The sequence below is a fragment of the Natator depressus genome, chromosome 5 (assembly GCF_965152275.1).
Source record: "Natator depressus isolate rNatDep1 chromosome 5, rNatDep2.hap1, whole genome shotgun sequence".
NCBI lineage: Eukaryota > Metazoa > Chordata > Testudines > Cheloniidae > Natator > Natator depressus.
In genome coordinates this window covers 128,883,262-128,909,469 of record NC_134238.1, presented here as the reverse complement: position 1 = coordinate 128,909,469, position 26,208 = coordinate 128,883,262, and the positions used below count along the sequence as shown (strand labels likewise).

Here is a 26,208-nt window from a genome sequence, read left to right as displayed (position 1 = left end):
AACTCGTGATCCCCAGAGGAGAATTCTGCTTTGGAGACTTAGTTCACAACACCTGTGAAAATACAGATGTGTGTCCAAAGATACTATCAACTTGGGCCACCAATGCTATACTAAATGAGAGACCTGGGGCAGAACAGAGCCACTCCAGGTTTATCAATCGGCTGCTATTGGTAGACAGTTAGCAGTAATGCCCAACATTGCAGGCATGGCGGCCATATGAGGAATAGCTTTGACTTCGTCCAGAAGTCCCAAAAGTGGCTTGTGGTCAGTTGTTATAGTGAATTGTCACCCATAGAGATATTGATGGAACTTCTTGACAGCAAAGACAATAGCCAATCTTTCATTATCTAACTGGGGATACCATTGTTCTGCTGACGATAAGGAGCGTGAGGCGTAGCAGAGTGGCCTGTCAGTCCTATATTCCAGTGTGAAAGTACAGCACCTGCACCACAGAGTGAAGCATTGCAAGTAAGTAACAGGTCACACTTGGGGTCAAAATGCATTTGGAGTTTGGCTGACTTCAGAAGCCCTTTGGCTTCTTTGAAGGTGATCTCCTGATCATTACCCCAGTGTCACGCTGCGCCATTTTCTAGCGATGCATGAAGGCAGGCAAGCATCATTGACAGATTTGCTAAGAATCATCCATAATAGTTTAAAAGGCGAAGGGACGTCTGCCTTGAGCTCACTTGCAATTTTTGGAACTGGAGCTTTTTTGATGTCTTTAACCTTCTCTTCCAATAGTTGCAGTTCTTTTCCTGAAACACTATGTCCTAAATAAACCACCTCCTAAGCCATTAAAATGCACTTTGAGCACTTGAGTCACAACGCCACCTCCCTTAACTTTTGTAGGACTGTTCTAAGTTCCATAGATGGTCCACTTTTGTCTCTCCTGTAATAAGAACATTGTCTAGGTATACCTTGACATTGCGCAATCCAACCAGTAACTCTTCCATGACTCTTTGGAATATAGCGCAAGCAGAGGAAATCCCAAACAGTAAGCAGGTATACCTATAGAGTCTCTTATGTGTATTGACAGTGATCACAGCCTGTGAGTCTTCATCCAGGACTACCTGTTGGCATATCTAGCTTGGTAAACAAGACTCCACCCACCCACTTGTTGTAAAGCTCTTCTGTGCAAGGAATGGGAGAGTGTTCCAAGTGGGTAGCCTGGTTTGCAGTTTGTTTGTAATCACCACACATACATATGGAACCGTCAGCTTTTGCTACCGGCACTACCAGAGCAGCCCACTTAGAGGATTTCACTGTTTAGCTAATCCCTGCCGTCCCTAAACGTCAGAGTTCCTCTTCTACCCCGGCTTGTAGAGCACAAGGAAAAGGGTGGGCCTTGCAAAATCAGGGGTGTGGAATGGGATCTGCATATTTTTTTCACCTTGAGATTCTGGAGTTCTTCTAGCTCCTCTCTAAATACTTACTCATATTTTTTCAAAAGGTCATTGATTGATCTTGTGCTTATGTGATACAATGGTCCCAGGAGTCTTTTCCAGTCTAGCTTCAAGGTGAAGAGCCAGTACTATCCAAAAAGGTTTGGCCCTGCCCCAGCTACCACAAAGAGAGGGAGACGAGCCCCCTGGATTGATACCTCGCCTCGACTTCCACCCTCCATAATATGGGAATTTTCTCTGCAGTGCAGGATTTGAGTATAGCTCAAGTAGGGGATAAAGTCAAGCTGGGGAACGCATCAGCGATATCTTTATAGGTCTCTTGCACCAACACTATAGCTGCTTCCTCTGTATCAAGCTCCATTTTTCACATTCTGCCCATTCAACTGTATCTTGACTAGGATTGGTGCCTAACAAGAGTTCATTTGATTCATGAGAGCATGCAACTCATCTGCTTCCTCCTCCTCTGGTTCAAGGTCCCCAGCTGATGCTCCTTCCACATGGTGCATCCTATTCCCCTTCATCTTTCAGGTATCCCTGCATTCCCTGACTCTCATTCTGCAGCACCTAGCCAAATGTCCCTTCTTTTTACAATAATGACACTCTGAGTCTTTATGCCTGCACTCTGTGTGAGAATGATTCCCCCCCACATCGGTAGCCCACTCTTTTTCCCTCTAGCATTAGAAGATCGGGAGATAGGACCTTCCTAGTGTGGCTTGACCATCCCTTTCCTATCCCTCATCTTGTGGATCCACTTGGTGGGGATCTAGAAAAGATGGCAGATGCCTCTGGCAGCCATCTCCAGCACCACAGAAATATCCATGGCCTTTTGGAGTGTTAGAGTGGGCTCTGCCAGAATCATTCCCTGCATAGCTTCATTATTTATGCCATTATTGATGGTCATGCAGCATATCCTCCCAACCGTTTCCAAATTCACACCTGGCTGTCAGCTGGCATAGTTATACCACGAACTGTGAGGCAGATTCATTAGGCACCCTGATGCAGAAGTAAAATTTAAACCACAGGACACAAACAGGTGGTTTTGGTTCATAATGATCCTTCTCTGCTTTTAATTATAGCCTCCAATGTCACCATTTCAGGAGTTCTTGGCCCCAGGAGATCATAAATCAGTCCATAGGTCTTGCAACCCACAACACTGAGGAGGATAAAACTTTCATTTTGTCTCGTCCATTACACCGTTAGCCAATAGATAATAGTAGGCGTGTTCTACATAACGTGTCTATGTTTCTTTCTGAGGCTCGAATTCATCTTCCCTGCTGTAGCGCATCCTTCCCCAGTGTGACTGAAGAACCCAGAGTCTGCACCTCCATGCTTCTCCTGCAAATCATTCTGGCTTTTCAGGGCTCCTAGGACCCTTCTCCTCTCTCAGGAAACCAGCCAGTCCCAGGAAGCAGCTCCTCGGAGTACCACAGCACTGCATCCACCTATAATGCCTTGCACACATCAGCCAGCACACCTCCTCGCCAGTATGTTACAGCTGTGTAGAGTATTTAGGCAGCAAATCACACTAGCTCTGATCTCAACAACTGCTTCTTTATTAACTTCCAGAATGGTCCCCAGGGACCAGGCAAAACTCTCCATCCCGGAATACGTGTTTAAAGACTATTCTGAAACAAGTATCCTAAACCTTCAGGATACAAGGTTCCGTAGGCTTCTGTCCTTGGTCACCTTCACTTCCCCCTCTGCATCTTATTTCTGGGTAATCTCATCTGCAAACACAAATTCAGCTACCATCTCTGTGCTCACTTCTCTACTCCAGACCTGTCACTTCCTGTCCAAACTCAAATCTCAGCCTGTTTCTCTGACATCTCCTCATAGGTGTCAAGTTGACAGCTGATGCTCAACATGGTTAAAACAGAGCTCCTAATCTCCCTTCCCACACCACCCCAACTCTTCCCACTACCTCTTTTCTCATTCACGGTGGACAACACCACTGTCACTCAGGACTGTAACCTGGGCCTTATTTTCAACTCAGACCTCATTCTAGGTCCTCACATCCAGGCTGGATCTAAATCTTGTTGATTCTGTCTGCATAACATCTCTAAGATATGGCCTTTCCTATCTGTCCACCCAACTAAAACTCTCCTCCATCTTATGTCTCAATTAATGCATCTCTTTGGCCTTCACAAATGCAATCTTGCCCCATTCAGAGCCATTCAGAATGCTGCTGTGAAGATCATTCTCCAAGCCTGTCATTTTGACTGCGTCGCCCTTCTCTTTGCATTCCTCCGCAGGTCTCAGACTCAAGCTGCTTGTCTTCACTTTCAAGGCCCATCATGCTCTATCCCTACCCTGCCTATCATCTCTCATTCACTATTAAGGTGTCGACTCCGGTCTCTGATCTGCCCATGATGCAAGCCTCCATCTTGTTACATTTTCAAACAAGCATCTTCATGCTTTGTCACATGCTGCCCCGCATACATGGGACGTGTTCCCCGTGAACATCCACAAAGCTACCTTATTATCTTACTTCAAAACCCTCTTTAAAATTCCCCTTTGCTGTGATCTCACCAAAACACTTGACAGGGGTTAGGCCATTGATGTGCTGAAATCTCAGTCTATTAAGCTGACCAATATCGGCTTGTTGTTTCCTTGTATGCCCATTCCATCTGTTTGTATCCATCTGTTGTTTCTTATCTTATATTTAGATTGTGAGCTCTTTGGGTCAGGAACTGTCCGTGTTCATAGAGCACCTAGCTCAAGGGGTCCTTGCTCCATGACTTGGGCTCCTAGGTGCGACAGTAATACAAATAATAAGTTATAATTAATAATCCATTCAAACTGAAATCAGAGTGCCCACGTAAGGGTTTACATCAGTTTAGCTAAACCAGTTTAAGTTAAACTGCTGCCGCTTCTGTGTGTGCACATGGTTTTATTTTGCCACCAATTTTTATCATGTGGCTTTGTGAATGAATAGTCAGAGATGTCTGCTCTGTCTCCATGTGACAGTGATCTCATTTTTACCATTGGGAAACATGGGGGCAGAGGTTCACCATCATTTCATGTGCCCCCACAAAAAGACATCATCCCCACTCAGACCCCTGGAGCTTCCTTCCTCCCACAGTCCCTCTCCTAAAGACAGAGCGACATTGTGACTGGCCTTGCTCTATTGCAGAATGGGATGGGGAGCGGGGAAAGCCCTAATCCCCAGTGTTAGACTGTGAGCCCAATGTCCAGTGGAGATTAGAGCTGTCACTGGTGCTAGATCCCCCTTCCATGTCTGCTGTCAGGGTAGGGCTGCTGGGAGGAGCATGTGCTGCATCTGTGTATATGGTGGCTTCGCTCCTGCTCTGATGTATGCTCCATCGGGCTGCTGAAGGAGTTTTGCCTGAATTGGCAAAAACTAGTTCAGGGGCTCCTGTGGTGACTCAGTCCCGCTGCACCCCTCCTAGAAATATGTATGTAGCATTTTAAATTAACTTCCTGAGCCCTGCAGTATGGCTGTTGTGAGAGGGCATGTTTGGAACATTCTTCCACAGGACTACTGGGCTTTAATTGTAAGGGATCCTTGAATGTGGGCTGGGTGTTAAAAGTCACAGTGACTGCTTCTTTAATTGGCAGTCCCCCTATTGGACTCCCTCCCGGCTCTTATCATTCATACTCATTTTCTCTGCAGTGTCCTCTCCCTTTGGACCACTGAGTCTGGATACTAAGGGTCCTCTCTTAATCTGGACCAGAAAGGAAACATTCACAGGGATAGCTACAGTCTCTAGGTTAGCAAGATTATAGAGCTGAAGTTTAGCTGATGTTATTTGTTAGTGATTTATGTACTAGGGAGGTGGATTTATGGATAGAGACGCGTGTATTACAGTGGGGCCATTAGCACAGCTATAGTTAGGAGCCTGTCAGCATTTCATTGTAAATCACCTTTTTGACGGGTTTAGAACGAGACTGTAGAAATTATCAGCTGGCTGAAATGTGCCATTGAGTCTCAGCCTGAGCACATTTTATTCTTCTACCGCGTTGCATTTTCTCATTGACAGACATTAGATCACTTTTTTAGAGGCAAGGAAAGGCTGGTATTGTGGAGCCTTTATTGTACTTTCTAACCACACACACACATTTCAGAAGTGCCAGGCACAGTAATGTGTGTGTTGAATTGGTTTGCTCTAACACACTTTGCTGCAGGTACTGATTAAATCCAAATTACTGTCAGGCTGCATTAATAATATAATTGTCAGTGAGGAAATAGCAGGTGAATGAGACAGCCTACTTGGAGGACAAGGACAATTAAATTCTCTCCTTCCCCATGACCAGAAATACTCCACTCTTTGTCTTTAGAACAGCGAAACTGACAACAGGAACCGACATTTACGCATTAAGGGCCAAATCCCATTCACACTGGAGTTTTGCCCTTGGCTTCCATGGGCCCTAAATAAAGACTCTGCAGTACTGAAATAAGATGAGCAATCATTCTCTATCACCTTCTCACTGAAAGGCCGTGTCTACACTAGGACACATAGGGCATGACACATAAGCCATGCCTACACGACACTATTGCTGTAGGAATACCAGTATACTGTATTGTCAAAGAGCTCCTACTATGAACACAGCAATCCTGGAAAAGCTGCGCTTTATACCGGTTTAGTAAAACCACCAACCATGACCAAAACAAGCTATAGTGTAAAAACACTTCCCCTAAACTAGGGACTTTGAGCAGCTCTGTTGTTCAGAGATCACATCTTTTCACACCTCTGACTGACGTAGCTCTGCTGGCAGAAGCCTGGGGTGTAGATCAGGCATCAGAAATTTACATCTAATTAAAATGAAAAACATGTATTAAACACTAGCAAATTCTACTGCCACTTGTTAAAGTTGATTCCTCTTACCCTGTATGGAACAAAAAATCTTTGAGGGTACAAATCTCTGAACAGCCCTTGAGAACCGCTGGCTATTATGTTTTCAACTAATGTGGTTTAAAATCAGCAGGGTTTATCTCCGAAAGTAGTCAAGTAAAAAGGGAAAACTAGGAAGGAATATGTTGCTTTGTGTAAAAAATTGCTCTGAAGTCACCTTTTTCCTGGCAGGAGCACATTTGATGGTGTATCATTTCACACACACACACATTCATTTTTAAATGGTATTATACCATTGGGCTGGAAATTAAGTGGGAGGGGAAAAAGAAAAGTCTCCCTGATATATAAAGCACGCTGCTTGATGGCAGTTTCAAGTGCCTTGACAGTTCTCTATAAAAAGACCTTGCACACAAGAGCTCTAGGATTTGGCTAAAAGCAAAACACCTACTAATGTCATTCTCCACTACTCTCTTCTGCTGTGATAAGTTCTCAGAAGGAAAACGGAAATGAATGTCTGCATTTTTCAGAAGAACAGCTGACCTGAAGAAGAGCTCTGTGTAAGCTTGAAAGCTTGTCTCTCACACCAACAGAAGGTGGTCCAATAAAAGATACTACCTCACCTACCTTGTCTCTCTTTTTCAGAAGAGGCATATCAAAGGGCTGCTTTGATGGAGTATTGGAGTGGAATTTTCCATGTGTACCCACCCAGAAAAGATTGTCGCTCTGTGGCTGGATGAGCAGCTCTCAGGCAAGGCTGGAGGGTGGCTCCCCTAGCAGAAGCCACATGCCAGATCCAATAGCTTTATTAGGTGCTATGATCTGTTTGTCAGACTCTAAGAACCTTTTCCATGGAGAACAGTGCATGGCTGGCATGAAGAATTGGGATACAACTGTCAAGCAATTAATAGCTCTTCCTTTCTGTGGGTTATTTCTCAAAGACTTGTTTTAAATTGCAATGTGCTTCATAAAAATGTTCTGAGGCCTTGAAGAATGTCAGTGAGAACATGAATATCAAAGTAAGTTGGCAAATAAATTCAGACTTCAGTGCATTAAGAAGGAAGCTGTCTCTAGCAACAATCCTCGGACAACGATCTTTAGGAGACCTTTCCAAGTGCCACTGTCTTATCCTAGTTATCAAGGAGACACCTGACAGCTTGCGAGTCATCTTTTTTGCTTTCTGGGTGAAATTCTTTGTGCAATAAATTCCACTAGGGATCTGGGGGATCATTCTGCACTGGTTTGTGATTTACATAGAAACTCCATGGGCTAGGAGCACAAACTGGGAGCCAGACTTTGCTGTGCACCACAGAGGGGCCCAGGAGTTGTCTGAGGGATGAGAAAAGCCATAATGCCTCACCATTGGCATGTCCCCTTCCGTGCCCAAGCATCCATAGGGCACTGCTCCTTTGCACCCATGTTAGGGTGGAGAGGGAGCATGAGTAATTGTCTTTATTTTAGAAAACCTTTGTACCCTCGATACACTGAATAACTTTCAGAAGCATTTTTATTTTATTTTATTTTCAGGTATTTATATTTCCCGACAGAGTTAGAGAATATTTCTCATTGTAGCAAACCTTGAACAGAAGGCAGATTTGGGACATTTCAGCTAAATCCAATCTGCTAACTGTAAAACCCCTTTTCCTCTCACTCCTCCATTGCTTGGGCCCCAGTACATAAAGCATTTCAGCAAGTGCTTAACTTTAAGCACGTCCCCTGGCTTAAGAGCCTGAGCTCCAACCTGAGTCACAACATCAGAGCAACACACAACTGCGAGCCCTGCAAGCTCCCTGGATGGGGAGGCTTGCTCTCAGATGCAGTGTAGACATACCCATTGATTCATACTGAGCAGCACTAGAGATTGGACATTTTAGAATGTATAGGGGAGGATTGGACATTGGTCACTCACGCAAGCAGATTTAACCTGGGACCCTGACTTAGGCCCCGAGTCAGCAATGCACTTAAGCATGTGCTTAAATCCATCCTTCTTCAACAAAGCTCTTAAGGATGTACAGAAGACTCACCGAAGTCAATGGGACTTAAGAATGGAAAGTTAAACATGTGCTTTCTTGGGTGGGGATGAACTTAGGATCATGCTTAAAGTTAAGTGCATGCTGAAGTGGTTTGCTGTATTGGGGCCCTAGCAATGGAGAAGTGAGAGGAGAAGGGGACGTTACAGTTATCAGGTTGGATTTAGCTGACATGTCCTTTATAATGAAAAGCTTGCATGTCATTTTAGGAAGCTGGTGAATGGACTTTATTACCTAGCATTCAAAGACACTTTGTCTCTATCACCATCAGCAGATTGCATTAATCTTAAAGAGTTAAAAGATTAAACTGAAATTAGGAGTGGACCAATAGAAATTAGTAGAGTTAGTACATTTCTGTTTATCTACAGAATTTGAGTGCACACCTGGGACTAATAAGAAAAATTCTACAGCTAAAAGGGGAAGAAAACCAGACTTTGAATCACACATCTCTATGGGATGGAAGTATTTCATTAGTCCATCTCATAAGCAAATAGGTAGATATCATCAGCATATAAATCAAGACTAAAGCATTAATTTATTGAACTTATAATGTAGCACTTACTACAATAGCATGCAGGAGCAGTAAAAGCTTGGCAGACTGAGCAATAACACTGACCTAGATGGCATGTTTTATGAAGCACTTCACTACCTTATTTCAGTTTAACTCAAGCCACAATGGTTAGGCGTAGGGGTTTTTTGTAATTGAATGTGTTGTTTAAAATAGGTGAGACACACAAATAGCAAAACATTTCACGTAGGACGACAAAACCATAGATCTGAGAGGAAAAAGAGCCTGTAACCAAGAATAAGAACTCTAGTATGTGTACTTACATACTTGCTGGCTCAGCAAACTACTACAGCACCAGTCCTGCAATCAGATCCAGGCAAGCAGACCTTAGCAGTCAGCAGCTGCAAGGGTTTGCCTCTGCAGACCTAGCTGCAGGATTGGGACCTATGTGTGTTAGTGTTTCCCCTTTGGGGGAATTGTTATTGCAGAAACCAAACAAGAACAGGGGTTTATTAATGCCTTTGGAATTAAAATCATTGTGTACATTTATTTACTGTACACTACATCTGTGGGATAGAAATGATGACGACGTTACTGGTTATATTACAATCAGACCCAGAGACTTGAGTCAGGATCAGGGCACCATTGTGCTAGGCACCACAGCTTGATAAAGAGCGAGGCTAGACCCTTTTCATGTCTAGTTGGCTGGTTCAAATCCAGGTCAGCTTTGTAGATACCTCTGTAGCAGTGTGTGCCTCTGATGTCTGTTCATTGGCATGTATGAAATAGGGCTCCTGGTGCTCTGGGGGTGTCAGCCCGCTTCCTAATAGGCAAGTGTCCTAATTACAAAAACATCACTCCAGTTGCCTCTTACTGACAATCTTATTGGCAGCCAAGGGAGATCTGGGTGTGGTTCTGTGGAGAGAATTCAGGGAACAGTGAATTCCTGTGTAAATGGAGAAACCTAAAATGTAGCCTTGCTGGGGCTGTAATGAAAGGGAGCCATCTTGTTTCTCCAAACTCCTCAGGGTCTAGTTGCTATAGAGCTCTCGCTCCATGTGCAGTCACATCCCTCTTATCATTTCCACCTGGCCCTGTTGGGGCGGGAATCCCCATGACTCAGAGGCCCACTGTGGACGCACTTTTGGCTCCATTTCCTGAACTAGCTCCGTTATCCTATTTCATATTATCTGTCTCTTTTTCTGAGTATCATTAGAAACCTTCCCCTGATGCTTCCAGGCTTGTCTTCTCTTTGGGGCAGCTGAAACTTGTCAGCGTGTTACATTAAGCTGTATAAGCAGTGCCTAGGACACTCACAAGGGATCATTTCCTTTTCATAGAGGCCAACCAGTATTATGAAAGTGTGTTGATCAGGAATAAAAATGTAAGAGTGATACTAGCACTTGAGTATGCCAGGAAAGTTCCTGGCATTTGCCTTCAAGGTTTCCTGCCCGCATCTATGCTGCATATGTAGTGTGTCTGATTCATTTCCCACTAGGTATCAATCTGCCGTACACCTGAGAAAGCTCTACTAAGAAAAAGAAGGGGTATATATGTCCACTTTATTTCTAGAACTGTATTACTGACATGAGCATCTCTGAGCAACTAGATTGATAACGGGACCATATCTATTTTCTTAGGTTCTCAGGGTCTGGTTTTCATTTACACAAGGACCCCTGTAGGCATTGTGAAGAGGCCTCAGAGTATAAATTACATTCACGCCCACTTTAAAATGCCTTTGCACTGCCAGAGCTGGGCAAAGGGACCTACTGTAAATGAGAATACGGCCCTCTGTATAGGAGACCATTCTTATCAAATGCATTGCAGACTTCCAGGATTCTTTGCACATTTATATTGTGAATTTGCAGCTGAGTAAATCATTTGCATTGGCCTCCTGTCTGCAAAGGCTTTAAATGAATGGGTTGTGATGAGCCACAAACTCCCTACCCCGGTTGACTTGGCCACCCAGATTGTTCAGGATAACGTGTATTCTCCAGCTCGGGGTGGAAGTCAGCTTTTGGAATGTCCCTTCTATAATAGCAGCCACAATTGCCTCCTTGTCAGTCCCCCCCTCCAAATGCGAACGTTTTCTCCGATGCTTGACACAGGACCCAAACATAAGGCACTTACCTATTCGACTGTTGGTTTCCCATGCATGTTTTCAGAGCCTACTTTCCTAGACACATGACCTTTTGGCCATACCTTGTGCATTTTTTCTATCTGTACCATGTACCCCAACATGACCATCTATTTTGCTGTTCTTCTGTCCTCCGATTGGATTGGGGGCATTTAAACCCCCCATTACCAGTGAATTTGCCATCTCTTGCTGCATTGTTTAGCCTCTTCCGATTTCCCTGAAGTGAGAGCTGACCTCATTTGTAGCGTTGTAAAGAGTTGCTTGTCTGAAATCCCAATTGCAAGCCAGGTCTCTCTGTGCTCATCTCGCCTAATCACAGATTTCCCCAAGTTTCTAATTTCCCCTGTGTTATGTGCAGTTGGGGCTCACGTCTCATCTCGTGTTTTCATATGAAACACTAATCAGACTTCCTTAAAAACAGCCTCTAAATTTCCCTCCCTATCTCAAAAGTAAACAAAACAAAAATGTTCCTGGTCATGCTGCCTGGTGCATACGTCTCCTCTCAGCCCTCCGCGGTGAGCTGAGATGCTGTGCAGATCCTGCCGGACTGCTGCTGCCAACTGGGTCAGTCTGTCGGCCTATCAGGGAGGAAGTGATCTGGCACAAGGAACTGAAGACTTAGTCTTTAGTTTTCTGCTTTTCTTTTCTTGGTTTGCACTCTTGAAGGGAAATTGCTTCTGACTCTGTGTCATGGAGGCGAGCGGGACAAACTGCGTTGGTTCAACAACAGTTTACATTCTCTCAAGCTTTCCTGAAGTTTCTATCTCCCAGACCCAGTGATTTCCTGTTTCCTCTTAGCTGGCCCTGATCTTCAAAGAGATAATGCCACTGTAAGAGAGCTATAGAATCGTTCCCTGACTGTTAAGGTGCTTGATTCTGGCTTCTAAAGGCAGAACTGGCTCCTTAAAAGATCTTCTGTGAACTTACACAGAATATCAGCCACACTGTGACTAATATAATAGACCTTCTTGAAGATTAAGGCTAAATATAAATATTTTAAAAGGTTATTTCCTATGGATTAGCCCAGACAGTGTGTTCTCGAAATGTGCCATTCAACAACAAAAGCCAAAGATCTTGTAACTCTTCTGCTAGAACCTGTGAAGAGGATCACGGTGTGAGCTCAAAAGCTTGTCCCTTTCACCAGCAGAAGTTGGTCCAATAAAAGATATTACTTCCCCTACCTTGTCTCTCTAAGGCAGGGGTGGCCAACCTGGGGCTCCGGAGCCACATGCGGCTCTTCAGAAGTTCAGATGCGGCTCCTTGTCTAGGCACCGACTCCGGGGCTGGCGCTACAGGTGCCAACTTTCCAGGTGCTCACTGCTCAACCCCTGGCTCTGCCCCAGGCCCTGCCCCCACTCCACTAATTATAGAACATACTGCCAGTTTGGGGTATCTGCCCTGTTTTTGACAGTCTGCCCTGAGGTAGGCACTCACGGTCATGAACCACTCCAGACAGAGTGACATGCTTGTTGGAGAAGTGAAAGGCATGACACACACCTGATTTTCAGTTGTGAGGCGCTACCTCACATTGTATTGATGTTGCACACTAGCTTAGAAATGTTTGTGCTATGTCTGTGGCTTCACAGGTATGTCACAAAAAGCTGAGACAACCTCCCCCGACCCCCTCACATTTTGGATAGACGTTTTCTATGCTATGGTGGTACAGTAGGTGGCAAGCACTTCTGAGTCAGTAGGAATTGATGCCCCAACATGGAGTCATGTTACTGGAGTTGTCAACCTTCTGACAAAATGGACAACCTGGCCATTCAGGGCCACTTTCTCCCACCCTACCTCACATTGAGTAGCATCTTATTTTACAAATAACCACCTGGAAAGATACTCTTCAACATTCACAAGGTGGCAGAATCTAGTCCTAAAGATCCTATGGCATTCTTCACAAGGGTAGGAGCATTGACCCCTGTGTTATGGCCAGATTCCAACTCACCATACATAATTGCATTCTGCCAACCTAAAATTTTCCCTGCAGTTTTAATTGGGTAATTTAGTCTTTGCTTCCTGTGCTAAAATAATATGTAGATTTGCAGTGTACTATTACAAACAGTGGTCATCTTTCACCTCAGAGGTGGCTGCATTTCACTGATGGATGAAGGTTATGGTCTTTCTATTGGTTCAGTTTGTAAAATGCTTTGGGAGCCATCCGAATAAAAGGTTCTGGATAAATGTAAGCTGATAAATCTACCCATTTTCTCTCTCCAGAAGTCTGCGGCTTCACACTATGATGACAAAGGCATTTGGTGAAACTTGTGATTTTGTGATTCTTTGTGTCTTCCTCTGTTTGTTTTATATTTTGGCCTGCAGTGGTGTGTATTCTACCCATTGTAGGGATCCTTGTATTTTTTGTCCCAGATTTTCTCACAAACGTGTGCACACAATACTGATTTGTGCATGAATATTATGAGGTTTTAAAGCTTGGGCAATCACAAATTGCTCATTTGAAAAGTTACTTCTATATGTGCTTCAGTTTTGCAATTGACTAGAACAGGCCAAATTCATGAGTATGCTCTGGCTGCTTTATGCCATGCCTGTGATGCAAACCTGGCTCTTTAAAGCCCTTACTATCATAGTAATTTGCCAGCCAAACGGGACTTTTGGCTACACTGCATCACCAGAGTGATGCAAAGCAGCCAGAATATACTGATGAATCTGGTCCTTTGACCCAAAATGCCTATTTATAATACACCAAACATTTTTCTAGCAGTTTTTTCTTGCCCAGTGGTCAATCTTATATTTTGAAATTTCAGTGTGAAGTTTTAAGCATGGCTAGAGTTTCCTTTTTAAAAGCATGAAATGTAAAGAAGCTGGAACATATCCATCCATATTTCTGGTGAAACTGAATTTCTCCTGTGTGTTCCAAAATCACAGAGTTTGGAATTTTCAAAAGCAGTTGGTATCGGCCTAACTCTGTTCCCATTGAAGTCAGTGGAAGAGCTTCTGTTGACTTCAGTGGAAAACCTACCCAGCGAGTTTCTGTTTGTGTAGTGTTTGTATTGGGAACTTTACCCATTAGCAGCTGTCTGCAAATACCTCTTCAGAGGATCTATATAAACATAAAGGAGTCTTACAGCATGTCTTGGAGTTGGGCAGATAATTAAATATTATTAACTCTGTTTTATGAGGATCACTCTTGGGAGGTGCCAAACAAGGAAGTCAATGGGAGTTGAGGATGCCCATTACTTAGCAGGATAAGCCTTCCGATGGTTAATCTGAAACATACAAGGATGAAGTGACTTGTCCAAGGCCATATGGGAAATTAATCCACCCTGCAGATCTTTCAGGGGCTAATATTCAGGTCAGCAGGGAGTTGGGTTTGTGCATAGAATAGGGTACTTGAGCTCCAATTGGGAGAATGTGGGGACAGTAAGGCTGATTCCATTTAGGGATATGTGGTGTCATCGTTTCAGAATATGTTGTCTCAGAGTTGTCTCTTTTTTCATCTCTGTCCCTGTCTCTCTCGCTGGAGTGAGTTATAGCTAGGCTGCGGTTGATAGTGGTGTTTAGTCATAGAAACGTATGATATACTGAGCTTTCTCTCTCATCTCGTCTCACAAAAGGAGACAAGGCTGTCTACTTACAATTCAGCAACTAATCTTATTCATGACCTATAAGCTGCCTTCAGACAGAATGATGATCCTTTCTGTGCACTGAGGCTGGCACTTTATTTTCTCTTCACTTGAGCATTGACATCTTACCTGTCACCTTGGGTGGCTGAGAGTGTGTCTTCTGATGTTACACCGATGTCTGCAGAAACTAGATTAAAATAGGCATAGGCTTCTATTGTGCTTAGATCGCACAGATGTTCACTCGCAATGAGAACACGGAGCCTTCTTAGAACTCTGTCAGTGGTAGCAGATGGAGTCATAGGCACTTATAAAGGATCCGTGTGTCCTAAAGCTGTAGCAACATTATTTACTGTAGAGTTCCATTTTGGAAAAAGGGGAGAGAGAGAGAATCCAAACGAGCATGCATTTCCATGTTTCAAGACACAGAAAGGTTAGAGATCTCCCAGGTAAGCAAAAAATTGCCATGACTTTGCAATGACTGTCTGACGTGAAGTTGTGCTAAGGCTGAATTAAGAGATTGGGCTTCCCTGAGGCTTTTGGGTGGAGTGTGAAGCATTTTTTAGAGAACAGTTATTAAATGTGTCTAAAACGTCTACGATTTTGAGAAAGATAGTATCTAGGATACCTCTCTAGTCTTCTATTTGTGCTTGAGTAGTTCCCTCAGGAGGGAAGAGGTTTCATTGTCTTTCATTGCCTTGTGAATATTTGCATTAGTGAGAATGTTACGTGTCATTTATGCTGCGTCCAGTTGTTTAGTAAAGAAAATGTTGCTCGCAGTCATGAAAAAAGAAAATGGAACACCCAGTATTTTTAAATGTCTGCATATGCCTGATGTTTACAAATTGTTTTATGATTTGTGGTTTATCCTTTAAGGAAATTAAGACAATGAATTAGGGAAAGTGGATCATGCAAATAGATATACATATCAGTCGTGCCTATTTAATATGGGCTTGTAAAATAGAAATGAAATTAGGGTAAAAATTTTGACTAGATGATTAAGTACGTAACAGAGAAATATGTTAGCTACTTCTGTGCTATGCCTTTCCGCTGCAGCTCATTGTCAATACATTGTAAAATAACTCAGGCCCTCAGGGCCCCCTCTGAGAACTTTATGAGTTACGGAAGGCAAGAGCTATGGGGCTTGTTATGGATTGAGTGAAATCTGCTCTGAGGACCACCTGCTCCAGAACTCAACATTTCTTCCGCCATGTGGGTTTAAGGGAAACCGAACACCACGATTTTGGTGCTTTTTAAATTTAATTTGCAAAATAGACATGCAGCGGATAGAGTTAATACTGGTTTATCCACCAAAAATTATGCATCAAAGACAAGCTGTCTCCAGAACTAACTGACTGAGGACAGAGGTGGATTGAGACTGCAGTGCTAGTCTATCAGAAAGACAAGAAAAAAACGTGCATAAGATTTATAAGACACACAATGACAAACTTAAGAGTGAGGGGAGAAAAAAACTCCTGGCAAAACTATGTAAATCCCTTCTATCCTGGGGTTTGTCTGAGAATGACAATGTATTCCCATCTCTCACAATTTGTTCAGAGCCACTGCAGCCATCCAAAGTTCACTTTACATCAGCAGGGCACTAACGGTTACTTCCAAACTCCACGATGATCAATTTTGATCTAGCTGTTGCTTAAAGAAAAAGTGCCGAGCAGGATGACCGGAGCAATTATAGATAGCTACAGGCTCTTTCCGTACAACTATCCTTATAATTCAATTTCAAACATTCCATTAGTCTTCGTGGTAGTAATAAGCTTTGCCGGCGGGAGTTCAGGCAGACAGTATTGCTTTTCATTTCAAATTAATGCATTAGATTTTTGAACCATAGGATGTCTTCAGAACAATGGTCTTACTTTCAAGAAGAAATGTTTTAAAGGGGCTAAAAGGAGGGCAATACGCAGTCAAGCTTCATAGGTTGAACTAAATTCAGAAGGGAGTCTAAGCTAGTGTAAGTTACACCTTCCAGTCCTATCCAGTCTAAAATGTGTCACCTACTGAGACCCACATTCACTTCAACGTAGGCTTGGTCTGCACATAAAACTTACACCAGTGTATCTATTTCAGTTAGGGATGTAAAATGTTAACCGGTTAACCGATTAGTCTTACCGGTTAACCGCCTTCACCATTAACCTCAGAGGCCCCACACCAGCGGGAGTGGGCCCAGCCATGGCCCCCAGCCGAAGCAACCAGAGCAGCACCACCTGGCCAGAGCGGGCCCAGCTGCTTACTCTGTTAACCGTTTAAACATAATATTTTAATCGTTTAAATGGTTAACTTATTAAACGGTATTTACATCCCTAATTTCGGTCAGGGATGTGAGTGTTTCTGTCAGTATAGCTAATGTCATTTGGGGAGCTGGTGTTCCTACATGAGCGGAAGAACTCCCATTGGCATGTGCTGCATCTATACTAGGTGGCTATGCTGACCTAGGCTGTGCAATGTAGACATAACCTCACACTTGACAGAGTCTTTGGACTACTACAGCCATGCTTAGACTAGGTTTCCTCATAGGGTTGACCACAACCAGCCGACATGACGCACTCTCTACAGTAGGTGAAACATCATGTTAAAACATGTTAGCCCAGGCTTTTAAAGCATGGTGTATTGACCTAGACTAGATATGGCCTTCATTTAACTGAGCCTACCTGAGGGGCAAGGGGAAAGGAATGGATTGTTATCAGGATTTATTATTAATTGTTCACATTTCATTAGCACCTCGGGGCCCCAATCAGGATCAGGACCCAAGATGTAACAAGTGGGTGCAAACAAATAGAAGGAAGGAAGGAGGGAGGCCCTGGAAAACAGCATTAGGAACTCAGGTTTATACGAATGAGCAAGCTATATGCACAGCTGGATGGTTTTGGATCAGTTAACTTTAAAACAAAATTACAAAATATAAACAAATTAATAAGATAAACCTTAGAAATCCTGCCTACTTAGCGGCTCCCAAAGTCTAAACAGCTCGTAGACTCTGGGAGCTGGGCCTGACCTGGGAGTTTGGTCAGCAGTGTTATGGGACTTCACTAGTCTAGTTTTTCTTTATTTCTCTTGTAACCATTTCTGACTTTAATGCCTTATACTTGTACTCACTTGAAACATCTCTCCTTGTAGGTAAATAAACTTGTTTTATTCTTCAATCAAAACTAATCCAGTGTTGTGAGCTATGTGGGTAACTCCATTTAAGGTGGCAAACTGTTGTATATTGAGCCTCTTAGAGAGGCAACGGACCTAATATATCTGGACTGTCCAGGAAAGGGTAGGAGAGTGCAGAACACTTGGTTTTGGAGGAAATTCCAGGACTGGAAGCATGTTGCAGTCACCCTGCAAGTGGTAGCCAGGTGGTAGAAGTCAGAATGTGACTTATGTGTGGCTGGCAGGCACTCGGGGCGGGGGCCGGGGGGGGTGACCTGCATGCTTGAAGGCAGTTTGTGAGCGGCCCACTGGGAGCTATATCAGCAAAGCATTATAAGGCACCCAAGGGTGCAGGGCAGAGGTGACCCAGCCCCTCACTAGTTTGGATTGTATCCCGGAATGTCATAATATCACATTATATAGTATTATTAATATTTATTATTTAACATGTATATTGTGGTAGCACCTAGAGGACAACCAATCGAGGGCCTCACAAACCTATAGTGACTGACAATCCTTGCTCTGAAGATCTTATCACAATAGGCTTACTGCAATTGAAGTAATTTCATAGATAAATTACACAGTCCTTTTAATGAAATGTCCTTGAGCTCTGATGGAATTTACAGGTGCTTGATGGGTTGCAGTATGGAATTTTAAACTCTCCCAGTTTATGTGCATGGAGCATGTCTAAGAATTGTAAACCTCTTTGTGCTCTTTAAGTTGGTCAGCACAATACTGCCCCTGCTAACTATTGTTTTCCATGACTCAGATTATTTCTAGGAGGCCACATGCAGATAGCTCACAAGAATGACCAATTCTTCCCTACCCCATGTCTCTTCCACACACATGCCTAAATTGTATTCAAATCCAAAGACTGTTCAGTAAAGAACCAAACCATCCTGAATTGTATTTTCTCTCTTCTCTCTTCCAGCCACTTCTACATCGACGACTGGGACAAGTCATCTCACAAAATGTGACATAAAGCAGAAAGCCTTCTGTGTCAATGGGGGAGAGTGTTACATGGTCAAAGACCTTCCAAATCCCCCCAGATATTTGTGCAGGTAAGAAGCCTTTGGCTTATTTCAGTGGAGCCACCATGTTTCTCATGTAATTTTTCTCAAAGTAATTGCTTTAATATCTGAACAGTTCTCTCTCCCACAAACGGCCCAGCAGATATTTAACAGAAGCATTAGATGCATCTTCACCTTTGTGTGGCAGAGTTGGTATGAAAACTCTCTAGCTATTGAGAATGACCCCTGTGTAACAGGGCTCATGTTCATTGCAAGGTTAACTCAAGGTATAACTTGAGTTTTGCCCCTAACCTGACTCCCATTTCTACACAGAATCTTTAGCTCAAGTTAAGTGGTGCTCTATACTCGAGCTAGCTAGCTTATTTGGGGGGGGGGGAATGAGGGAAGGGGTTGAAACCTGAGTGATGCTGACACTTGGGGTTTGTCGATACTACAATCACAGTGTGTGATTGCAGCTCATGTAAACATACCCAAACTAGCTTTAATCTCTCTAACTCTGGCCCAGAGCAGAGAAGCCACTTGACACCCTTGAGCTAATAATGCAGTGGGGATGCAATAGCTCGAGTTACAACAACTCATCAACTGCTAATCCAATCACTGTGCTGCTAATCCCATCACTCTGTGTAGCTGGAGTGTTGTTTCATAGTGTGGTTGGTCTCACTTGAGAGGCTAGTTTAGACTAGTGGAATAACTCAAGTGTACTCACTGTTGCAATGAAGCCAAGCCTATAGATAGCTCACACAATAGTTATTAAAACTCCACAGATGGTTTCATAATACAGATAGTGCTATGTGCCCAGCTGGCATTTGGATACCCTGAGATAACTATTATTTGAAATCATGGCTGTTAGATCTTAGAGGACAGGTATCACTGATTAAATATACCCCAGATAATGAAAAGATTCATTGTGGAATAACTATGTCCGATATAGCACACGCATACAGTATAGCACATACAGTAGTTAATTTTTATTAACATGTTGTAGTAAAACAAATGACTTATTAAAGATCAATTAAAATATTATTTAGAAAACTTAGTGCCGCCAGAAGATGTTTTGTTTTGAAGTTAGGGGACTACAAAATCGCCGGGTCTAATGAGGTCAAATTAATAACAGGAGTTATTACTTTGTTAAATGCACATTTCGTAATAAGCAATGTAGATTGCCATCTGAACTCATCAGTGGATGTCAGTGTTTTAGACGCAGAGCCTTGATTCGGGAAAGCACTTAAGGATGTGCTAACATTGATCCGTATTCAGGAATTCACTCAAGCACATTCTTAGCTTGAAATGCGTGCCTGAGCACCCTTCTTGAATCGAGGCCTAGTTTCGCTGTCACAAACAAATCCAAATTATAGCCTCCACCAGCCCATTATTCTGCAGAAGACCCAGGATAAATACAAACAACGAGGAGCAGACTTACACGGCTACCCCTCTGAAAAGTATAAATTCAGTTGCTGTGGCTGAAGCTTTGCATCTTGCCATAGCACATTGTACAACAGGTACCTTTGGATGCTGCGGTGGTGCTGATCACAGACCAGAGCCAGATGCAACTGGGTGCTCTAAATTCTCACTGACTTCAACACGTGGCGTTCAGTATCCTGAAGAACTGAACCTTAAGGGAACTTTTCTCTGTAAGAATATTGGCATTTTCAAGAGAGGCAGCAGAAGCTAGTCAGTAAGATACACAATCTGGTGTAATCACATGAATTTTCAGTCTTATAAAGGCTAAAAATCAAAACCCAATAATTGCTCTTCTGCAACTTCATGTAAAGTGCGGTTGGAGAGATACTTTGCTTTCACATGGAAAGGAGAAGATAGAAATTGCTTCTAGGAAATACTGGCTGCACTCTAGTGAAACACTTTCTGTTCACTTCAGTTTTGCCTTTTTCTGTGGATCTTACCTGCAATTAACCAGATTTGTTTTGTCACGAATTCCCCAGCTGCTGGAATCATGACTATTTATTCTATCGCTGTTTATAACCATTTTCTTTAAAGTAAAAGTACCAACTTTATTTTGGGACAATTGCACTGAAATTACATGATCATCGTAACCGAGCAGTGCAGGATGACCCAATTTTAATACTACACCCTTGGGAACCTACCAGAAACCAGCTCCAGTGCTTCCACTTCTTCATTTCCTCCTCGTACCCCATTCAGAACATTTCATAGCAGCCCCAAATGGCTGTGCGCATAACACATTTGCTGTGTGCAGAACATTTTTACTATTCGTTGGTATTGCTCTGTTGAATTTAGAGTCACCTCTTTTTCACTGTATCTCAGGACACTTTTTGAAATAGCCAGATCTGACAGTGTTTGCACTTTATTATTGTAATTTTATTTTATGTTAAATGTACCAGGCCCTCTTAAATGATTTTTTCTGATGTAGAAAAGAAATAAGTGTTAAGTCTAGAATCAGAGTGAAAACAAAAATAACTCCCTAAAATTTGTGCAGGGCACTTTTCTGGGTGGCACAAGAAATATCTGGAGAAGTCATTACAATGTAAAATCACAGGGTCTGATTTTTATTTATACTAAAGCAGTGGAAAGGGAGCTCACTGTAAAGGAGAGCTAAGCTCACAACTAGTTTGCAATGCTTCTGCTATGTCTCTTTGATATTTACCAGCCCTGAAGCTGTTTATACTGTAACAAAACAAGACAAATGTCTCTGCGATACAGTGACATGAGAATCTGAATTGTGTTTTATTGGGTACATACTGCAAATCTGAAGAAACAAAATAGCATTATTTTCTTGCATGGTTAAAGATACGGATGTCTATTTTTAAATGTCTGTTAAAACAAATATCTGTCAAGGACACATTGCTTCCTTCTACTGTGATAACAAATCTTTTTCCAGAATGTGCCCATGGAATCAGAAAACTTGAAAGATGGTACTTGCTCTTCATGTTTCTGCCTTGGTAGCAAGTTCACATTTTCCATATGCTCCATCTGTTGAGAGCAAAAACAAAATTTTTAAAGCATGAGCCTCATTGTTCTAAATTGTTTTTATCACGAATCAAGAAATGTGACTCAGATGCACAACAACCATGGAATTTTCCAGGCAATGTCTCTGGTCATGTAAGCCCCCCGTGAATCTGTCTCCTATTGCTAAAGTCAGAAGTTGTGTAATCAAAAGTGATTTCCAAAAAACTGAAGGTATAATAATTAACACTGTGTCACATTTTGTTTTCACTAATACTAGTATAAATTTTGAGCAAATTAATTCTTTGTTAGTTACCTGGATTTATTTCTGAGATGTGTATGTATCTACAATGTACTGTACCTGAAATGTTGCCTATAGCAACATCTACAGTGGCACAGTGTTGTATACATTTCTCTTTTGTGTAATCTAATTACAATCCTGGACTAAACAGAATAATCTCAGTCAAAAAAAGAGGGTTTTTTTAATGAGACATTGGGTAAAACTTTTTAAAGTGCCTAAATGAGAAAGGAGTCATTTTGAAAAGTGATTTAGGCACCTGGACCCAGGGCCTCAGAGGTATTTAGGTGCATAACTCCCATGGGAGCTAGACGCCTACATACCTTTGAGTATCTGGGCCTTGGAAGCCTACACCTCATTGGATATATCTACACAGCAATTGAACACCCATGGCTGGCCAGGGCCACCTGGTTTGAGTTCACCGGGCTCAGGCTGGAGCCCAGCTCTGAGACTCCACAAGGGGAAAAGGTCCCAAAGCCCAGGCTCCAGCCCAAGCCCAAATATCTACACAGCAATTTTTAGCCCCACAGCCTGAGCCCTGTGAGCCTGAGCCAGCCATGTCCATGCCATGGGTCTTTTCTTCCACTATAGACGTACCCATTTGCTTTCAGTAAGACTTAGGGTATGCCTACTGTGCAATCGGAGATGTGATTGCAGCTTGAGTAGGCATACCCACACTAGCTTTCAGCTAGGTAGCCTGGCTAACTATAGCAGTGAAGACAGGGTGGCACAGACCCTGGCGTGGGCTAGCAACGCGAGTACACACCTGCAGTCCCAGGCAGCCTTGTGCATCCCAGGCTGAAGCTGTGCCACCAGGTCTTCGCCGCTATTTTTAGCCTACTAGCTAGACTAAAGCTAGGCTGGTATGTCTACAAGCGGCAGTCACACCTCTGACGGCAGTGCAGGCATAAACGTAGGCTTCTAAGTGCCTACATCACTTCTGAAAATGGGACTCATGTTTATACTACAGTATCACAGCGACAGGGCGTGCTGCTGTCGCGCCTTACCTTGGATGCGTCCTTCATCGAGGAAACAGGTTTTTCCATCGCTGTAGTTACTCCACCTCTCCGAGAGGCAGTAGCTAGGGTGATGGAAGAATTCTTCCACTGACCGAACCTTCTCCATAATGGAGGTTAGTTCAACCTGACTGTGTTGCACAGGGCGCGACATTTTGTGCAGCCCCGGGCAATGTAACGAAGGCAATATAATTTTTAGGTGTAGCCCACGCCTTAGGCTTCTCAGTCACGGAGGTGCTTTTGAAAATTTTACCCGAAGTCTAACAGTGCCAGTCCATGTGGTATTTTAACCGTGTTGTGAAAAGGAGAGTGGTTAGCAGCTCTCTTTTATTTGGAGAAGACTCTATATAGTATTCTTCGTGTCTTTTCAAGCCCTGTTTTGAACAGTCTTTCCAAAACCCATTTTTGATTACGCTAATTTGATAACACACCACACAATTTGTGTTGCCTTTGCTGCTGTTATTCCCTCAACGTGTGCTACAGCTTCGGTGGTTGAAAACAGTGCTTCTTTCTAGCAGAGAGACATTACTTGACCTTGCTTAACAACAAAAGAATGAATTTCTTATTTTTATAATTGTCTGTATCCTTGTTTGCAAATGGAATGGGTTGAGTAGGAATTAATTAACATGATGATCCAGAAAACTGTTAATTGAGGGGAAAAAAGGGAAGCTTATTACAGTGCTAACTGAAAGGTTTGCCAAGTCTGAGTGGGTCAAGAGGCAGGATAGTGTTAACAGTTCTGAACTAAGCAATTAAAGGCACAGTTCTTACAGCGATTCATGTAAATGTTGATAACATATTCCTGTGCTACCTACCTGTACTGCATATTAGCTTATAGTAAAGAGACTTGTTCTTGATCTTTTCTATTAATATGTACAGTTAGTCAAAACATGGAGACTAGTCGTTTTACAAACTTAAAAACCACTAAACACAGAAATCATCAGGGATTAGAAAAAACTTTTAGACATTATTCTTTTATCGGATCAAGGAAAAGGCTGTGGTCCTGATGATTTAAGCCATCCAATTTCTTTAATAAATAGTTGGTATAGCCTCTAATTAGCCAGTAGAGAAGATACAGGCCCAGAGTAATTTCTCGGTTATACCAGTGTAAATCCAGAGCAGCTCTTATCTTCATTGGCCTTATTCTGATTTACACTGGTGTAACTGAGCGTGGACACTGGCCCATATATAGAAAAGGAAAGAATTGAAAATGCTATGTGGGTAACCAAAAAAGAATGTGATGACTAGTGACAGTGTTGGAGAAATTACAATATAAGAAGGTGCTTTCAAATATTGCCTGTTCATACATGTATAATCCAGAGGAGACAGTTGGACAAGCAGAATTGTAATCTGCACTGAATTTCGGTTGTCTGCAATAAAATGCCTTTCACATGCACGAATAATCAGAAGTGGAAATGGTCATCCGACCCTCTGTCCACACTGGGCCAGTCTTTATCCCTTGTTTGCAATGGTTGGCAACTGCACCAGTGTTGACAACAGTTTAAGTGTCAGTATAAACACAGCTAAATTGTTTTCCAGCGCTGTGTCAAGAAGCCTGACCCCGATCAGACTGGAAATGCACTAGCATGTAAATTATTGCCAACACCAATGCAGCTGCACCCATTGCTGACAACAGGAACAGAACAAGGAGCAAGCGGACCCCAGAGGCCAGTGACTGTGGGCCTGATCCTAAGCCTTTTAATCAGCAAAATGCTCATAGACATCATTTGAAGTTTGGCCTGAGTCAGGAGATGGGAATCCAGAGTAGGCATGAATGGCCCTTAGTCTGAGATTTAGTGATAAAAAGCACTGTAGAAGCACACGGTATCATTATTACTACTACGAGGATGGGTACTTAACAGTAAAAGCCTAGTGTAAAATAAGAATTAAATTAACAGGATAAAACACTCTATTGCAGTTTTGTTTCTTCCAGTTTGCTAATACAAATCCAAATTCAACCTACTTCCCTGCCCCGTGGCATAACCTTCCTCTGTCTTTATTATTTCATTCTTTATTGTATTTATCTATGGTAGTGCTCAAGGATCCCTGTTGGGATCAGGGTCCTAATGTGCTACGGCTATACAAACACATCAGAAGACAGGATCCTTGCTTTGAAAAGCTTAAAATCTGTTCCTTTGATAAACAGATTCATCTCTACAGCAATCGGTTTAGAAAAAACCTCTTCAGACTCAAAATGTACCTGTATTGAAAGAAAGTAAATCTTGTGCAATGCATCTGGACAAAGATGCATCCATTTGTATTTAACACTGCTTATCTTGTATAGTATGTTCTGTATAAAATTCCAAAACACTTTACGAGGTTAAAAAATACAACTACTATGTAAGTGCAGTGTGTTAATATCCTTATTGTTAATTAATGCCACAGATAATAGTGAGCAGAGGGAGAGAGAACTTTAAAAAGCCAGGCAAGGGAGAAATGAGATTTCAGTGCAACTGAAAATCTGATATGGGTTGAAGAGGTACAGGAAGACTGTTCTAGATGAATGCAGCTGCAGAGCAGAATGCTCTTGAATTTAGATTGCAAGAAGGTACAAACGGGAGGCCAGAATTAGAGAGAGAGAGACCAGAAGCAGGCTGGAGCAAGTTCATGAAGTGCTTTAGAAACAAACAGAATAAAGCATAACTTGACATAAATATAACTTAATTTAAATGTGTCAACATAACTTGATTTAGCATGAAGGTAAAAGGCAGATAACTTAGTAGAACACTGAGAATGGAGTGGGTAGGTAGGAGAAAAGCAGATGGTCCTGTGGGACTCCGTAAGAGGACCATCAGAATCATGTTCTAAGGAAACCAGAGAAGCCTGCGTAGCTATGCCGGCCTTACAGAATGAAGTCCCACACAATATCAAAAGCTGCACTGAGGTCCAGGAGAATGAGGAAGAAGGAAAAGCTGGCCGCAGCTTCGGAAAGGAGGTCATGGACAACATGGGGGAGAGACGTTCCTCGTTACAACCAAAGTCGAATTCATGTTGCATTTTTCCAAGGCTTATGATGTGTGCTCCGTGTGCCTGAAGAGATGAGAGGAAGCTACTTATATCTACCTCCCTGCTTGTTGTTTTTTGGTCTACCTCTTTTCCATTTCTCAAATACGTTTAACCATAACTGCTGCCTTGAACAAAGCTGTGTTTAAAAAAAAAGAAAGAAAAGCATGAGCTTGAAGGTAGAACGTGCTATTAAAGAAACAGCAAAGTCTGTAGACTTTCCATAGGTTCTGCAATATACATGATTGTTGAAGGCAAGGATGTAAAATTATTGTCCAACACCATGTCGTTAATTGGGAAAACTTGGTGTGGTTCCATAATCAG

The 26,208-nt window shown here is 42.7% G+C and overlaps 1 protein-coding gene across 15 annotated transcripts in view; it reads left to right on the top strand.

Moving 5' to 3' along the window:
* NRG1 (neuregulin 1) overlaps nucleotides 1-26,208 on the top strand; it is a 747,298-nt gene that overhangs the window by 690,536 nt on the left and 30,554 nt on the right. For all 15 annotated transcript variants that reach the window (XM_074953635.1, XM_074953643.1, XM_074953647.1 and 12 more), the window contains one exon: nucleotides 18,549-18,678. In XM_074953635.1, the coding sequence (XP_074809736.1) occupies nucleotides 18,549-18,678 (130 nt within the window). The remainder of the gene's footprint in view (nucleotides 1-18,548; nucleotides 18,679-26,208) is intronic.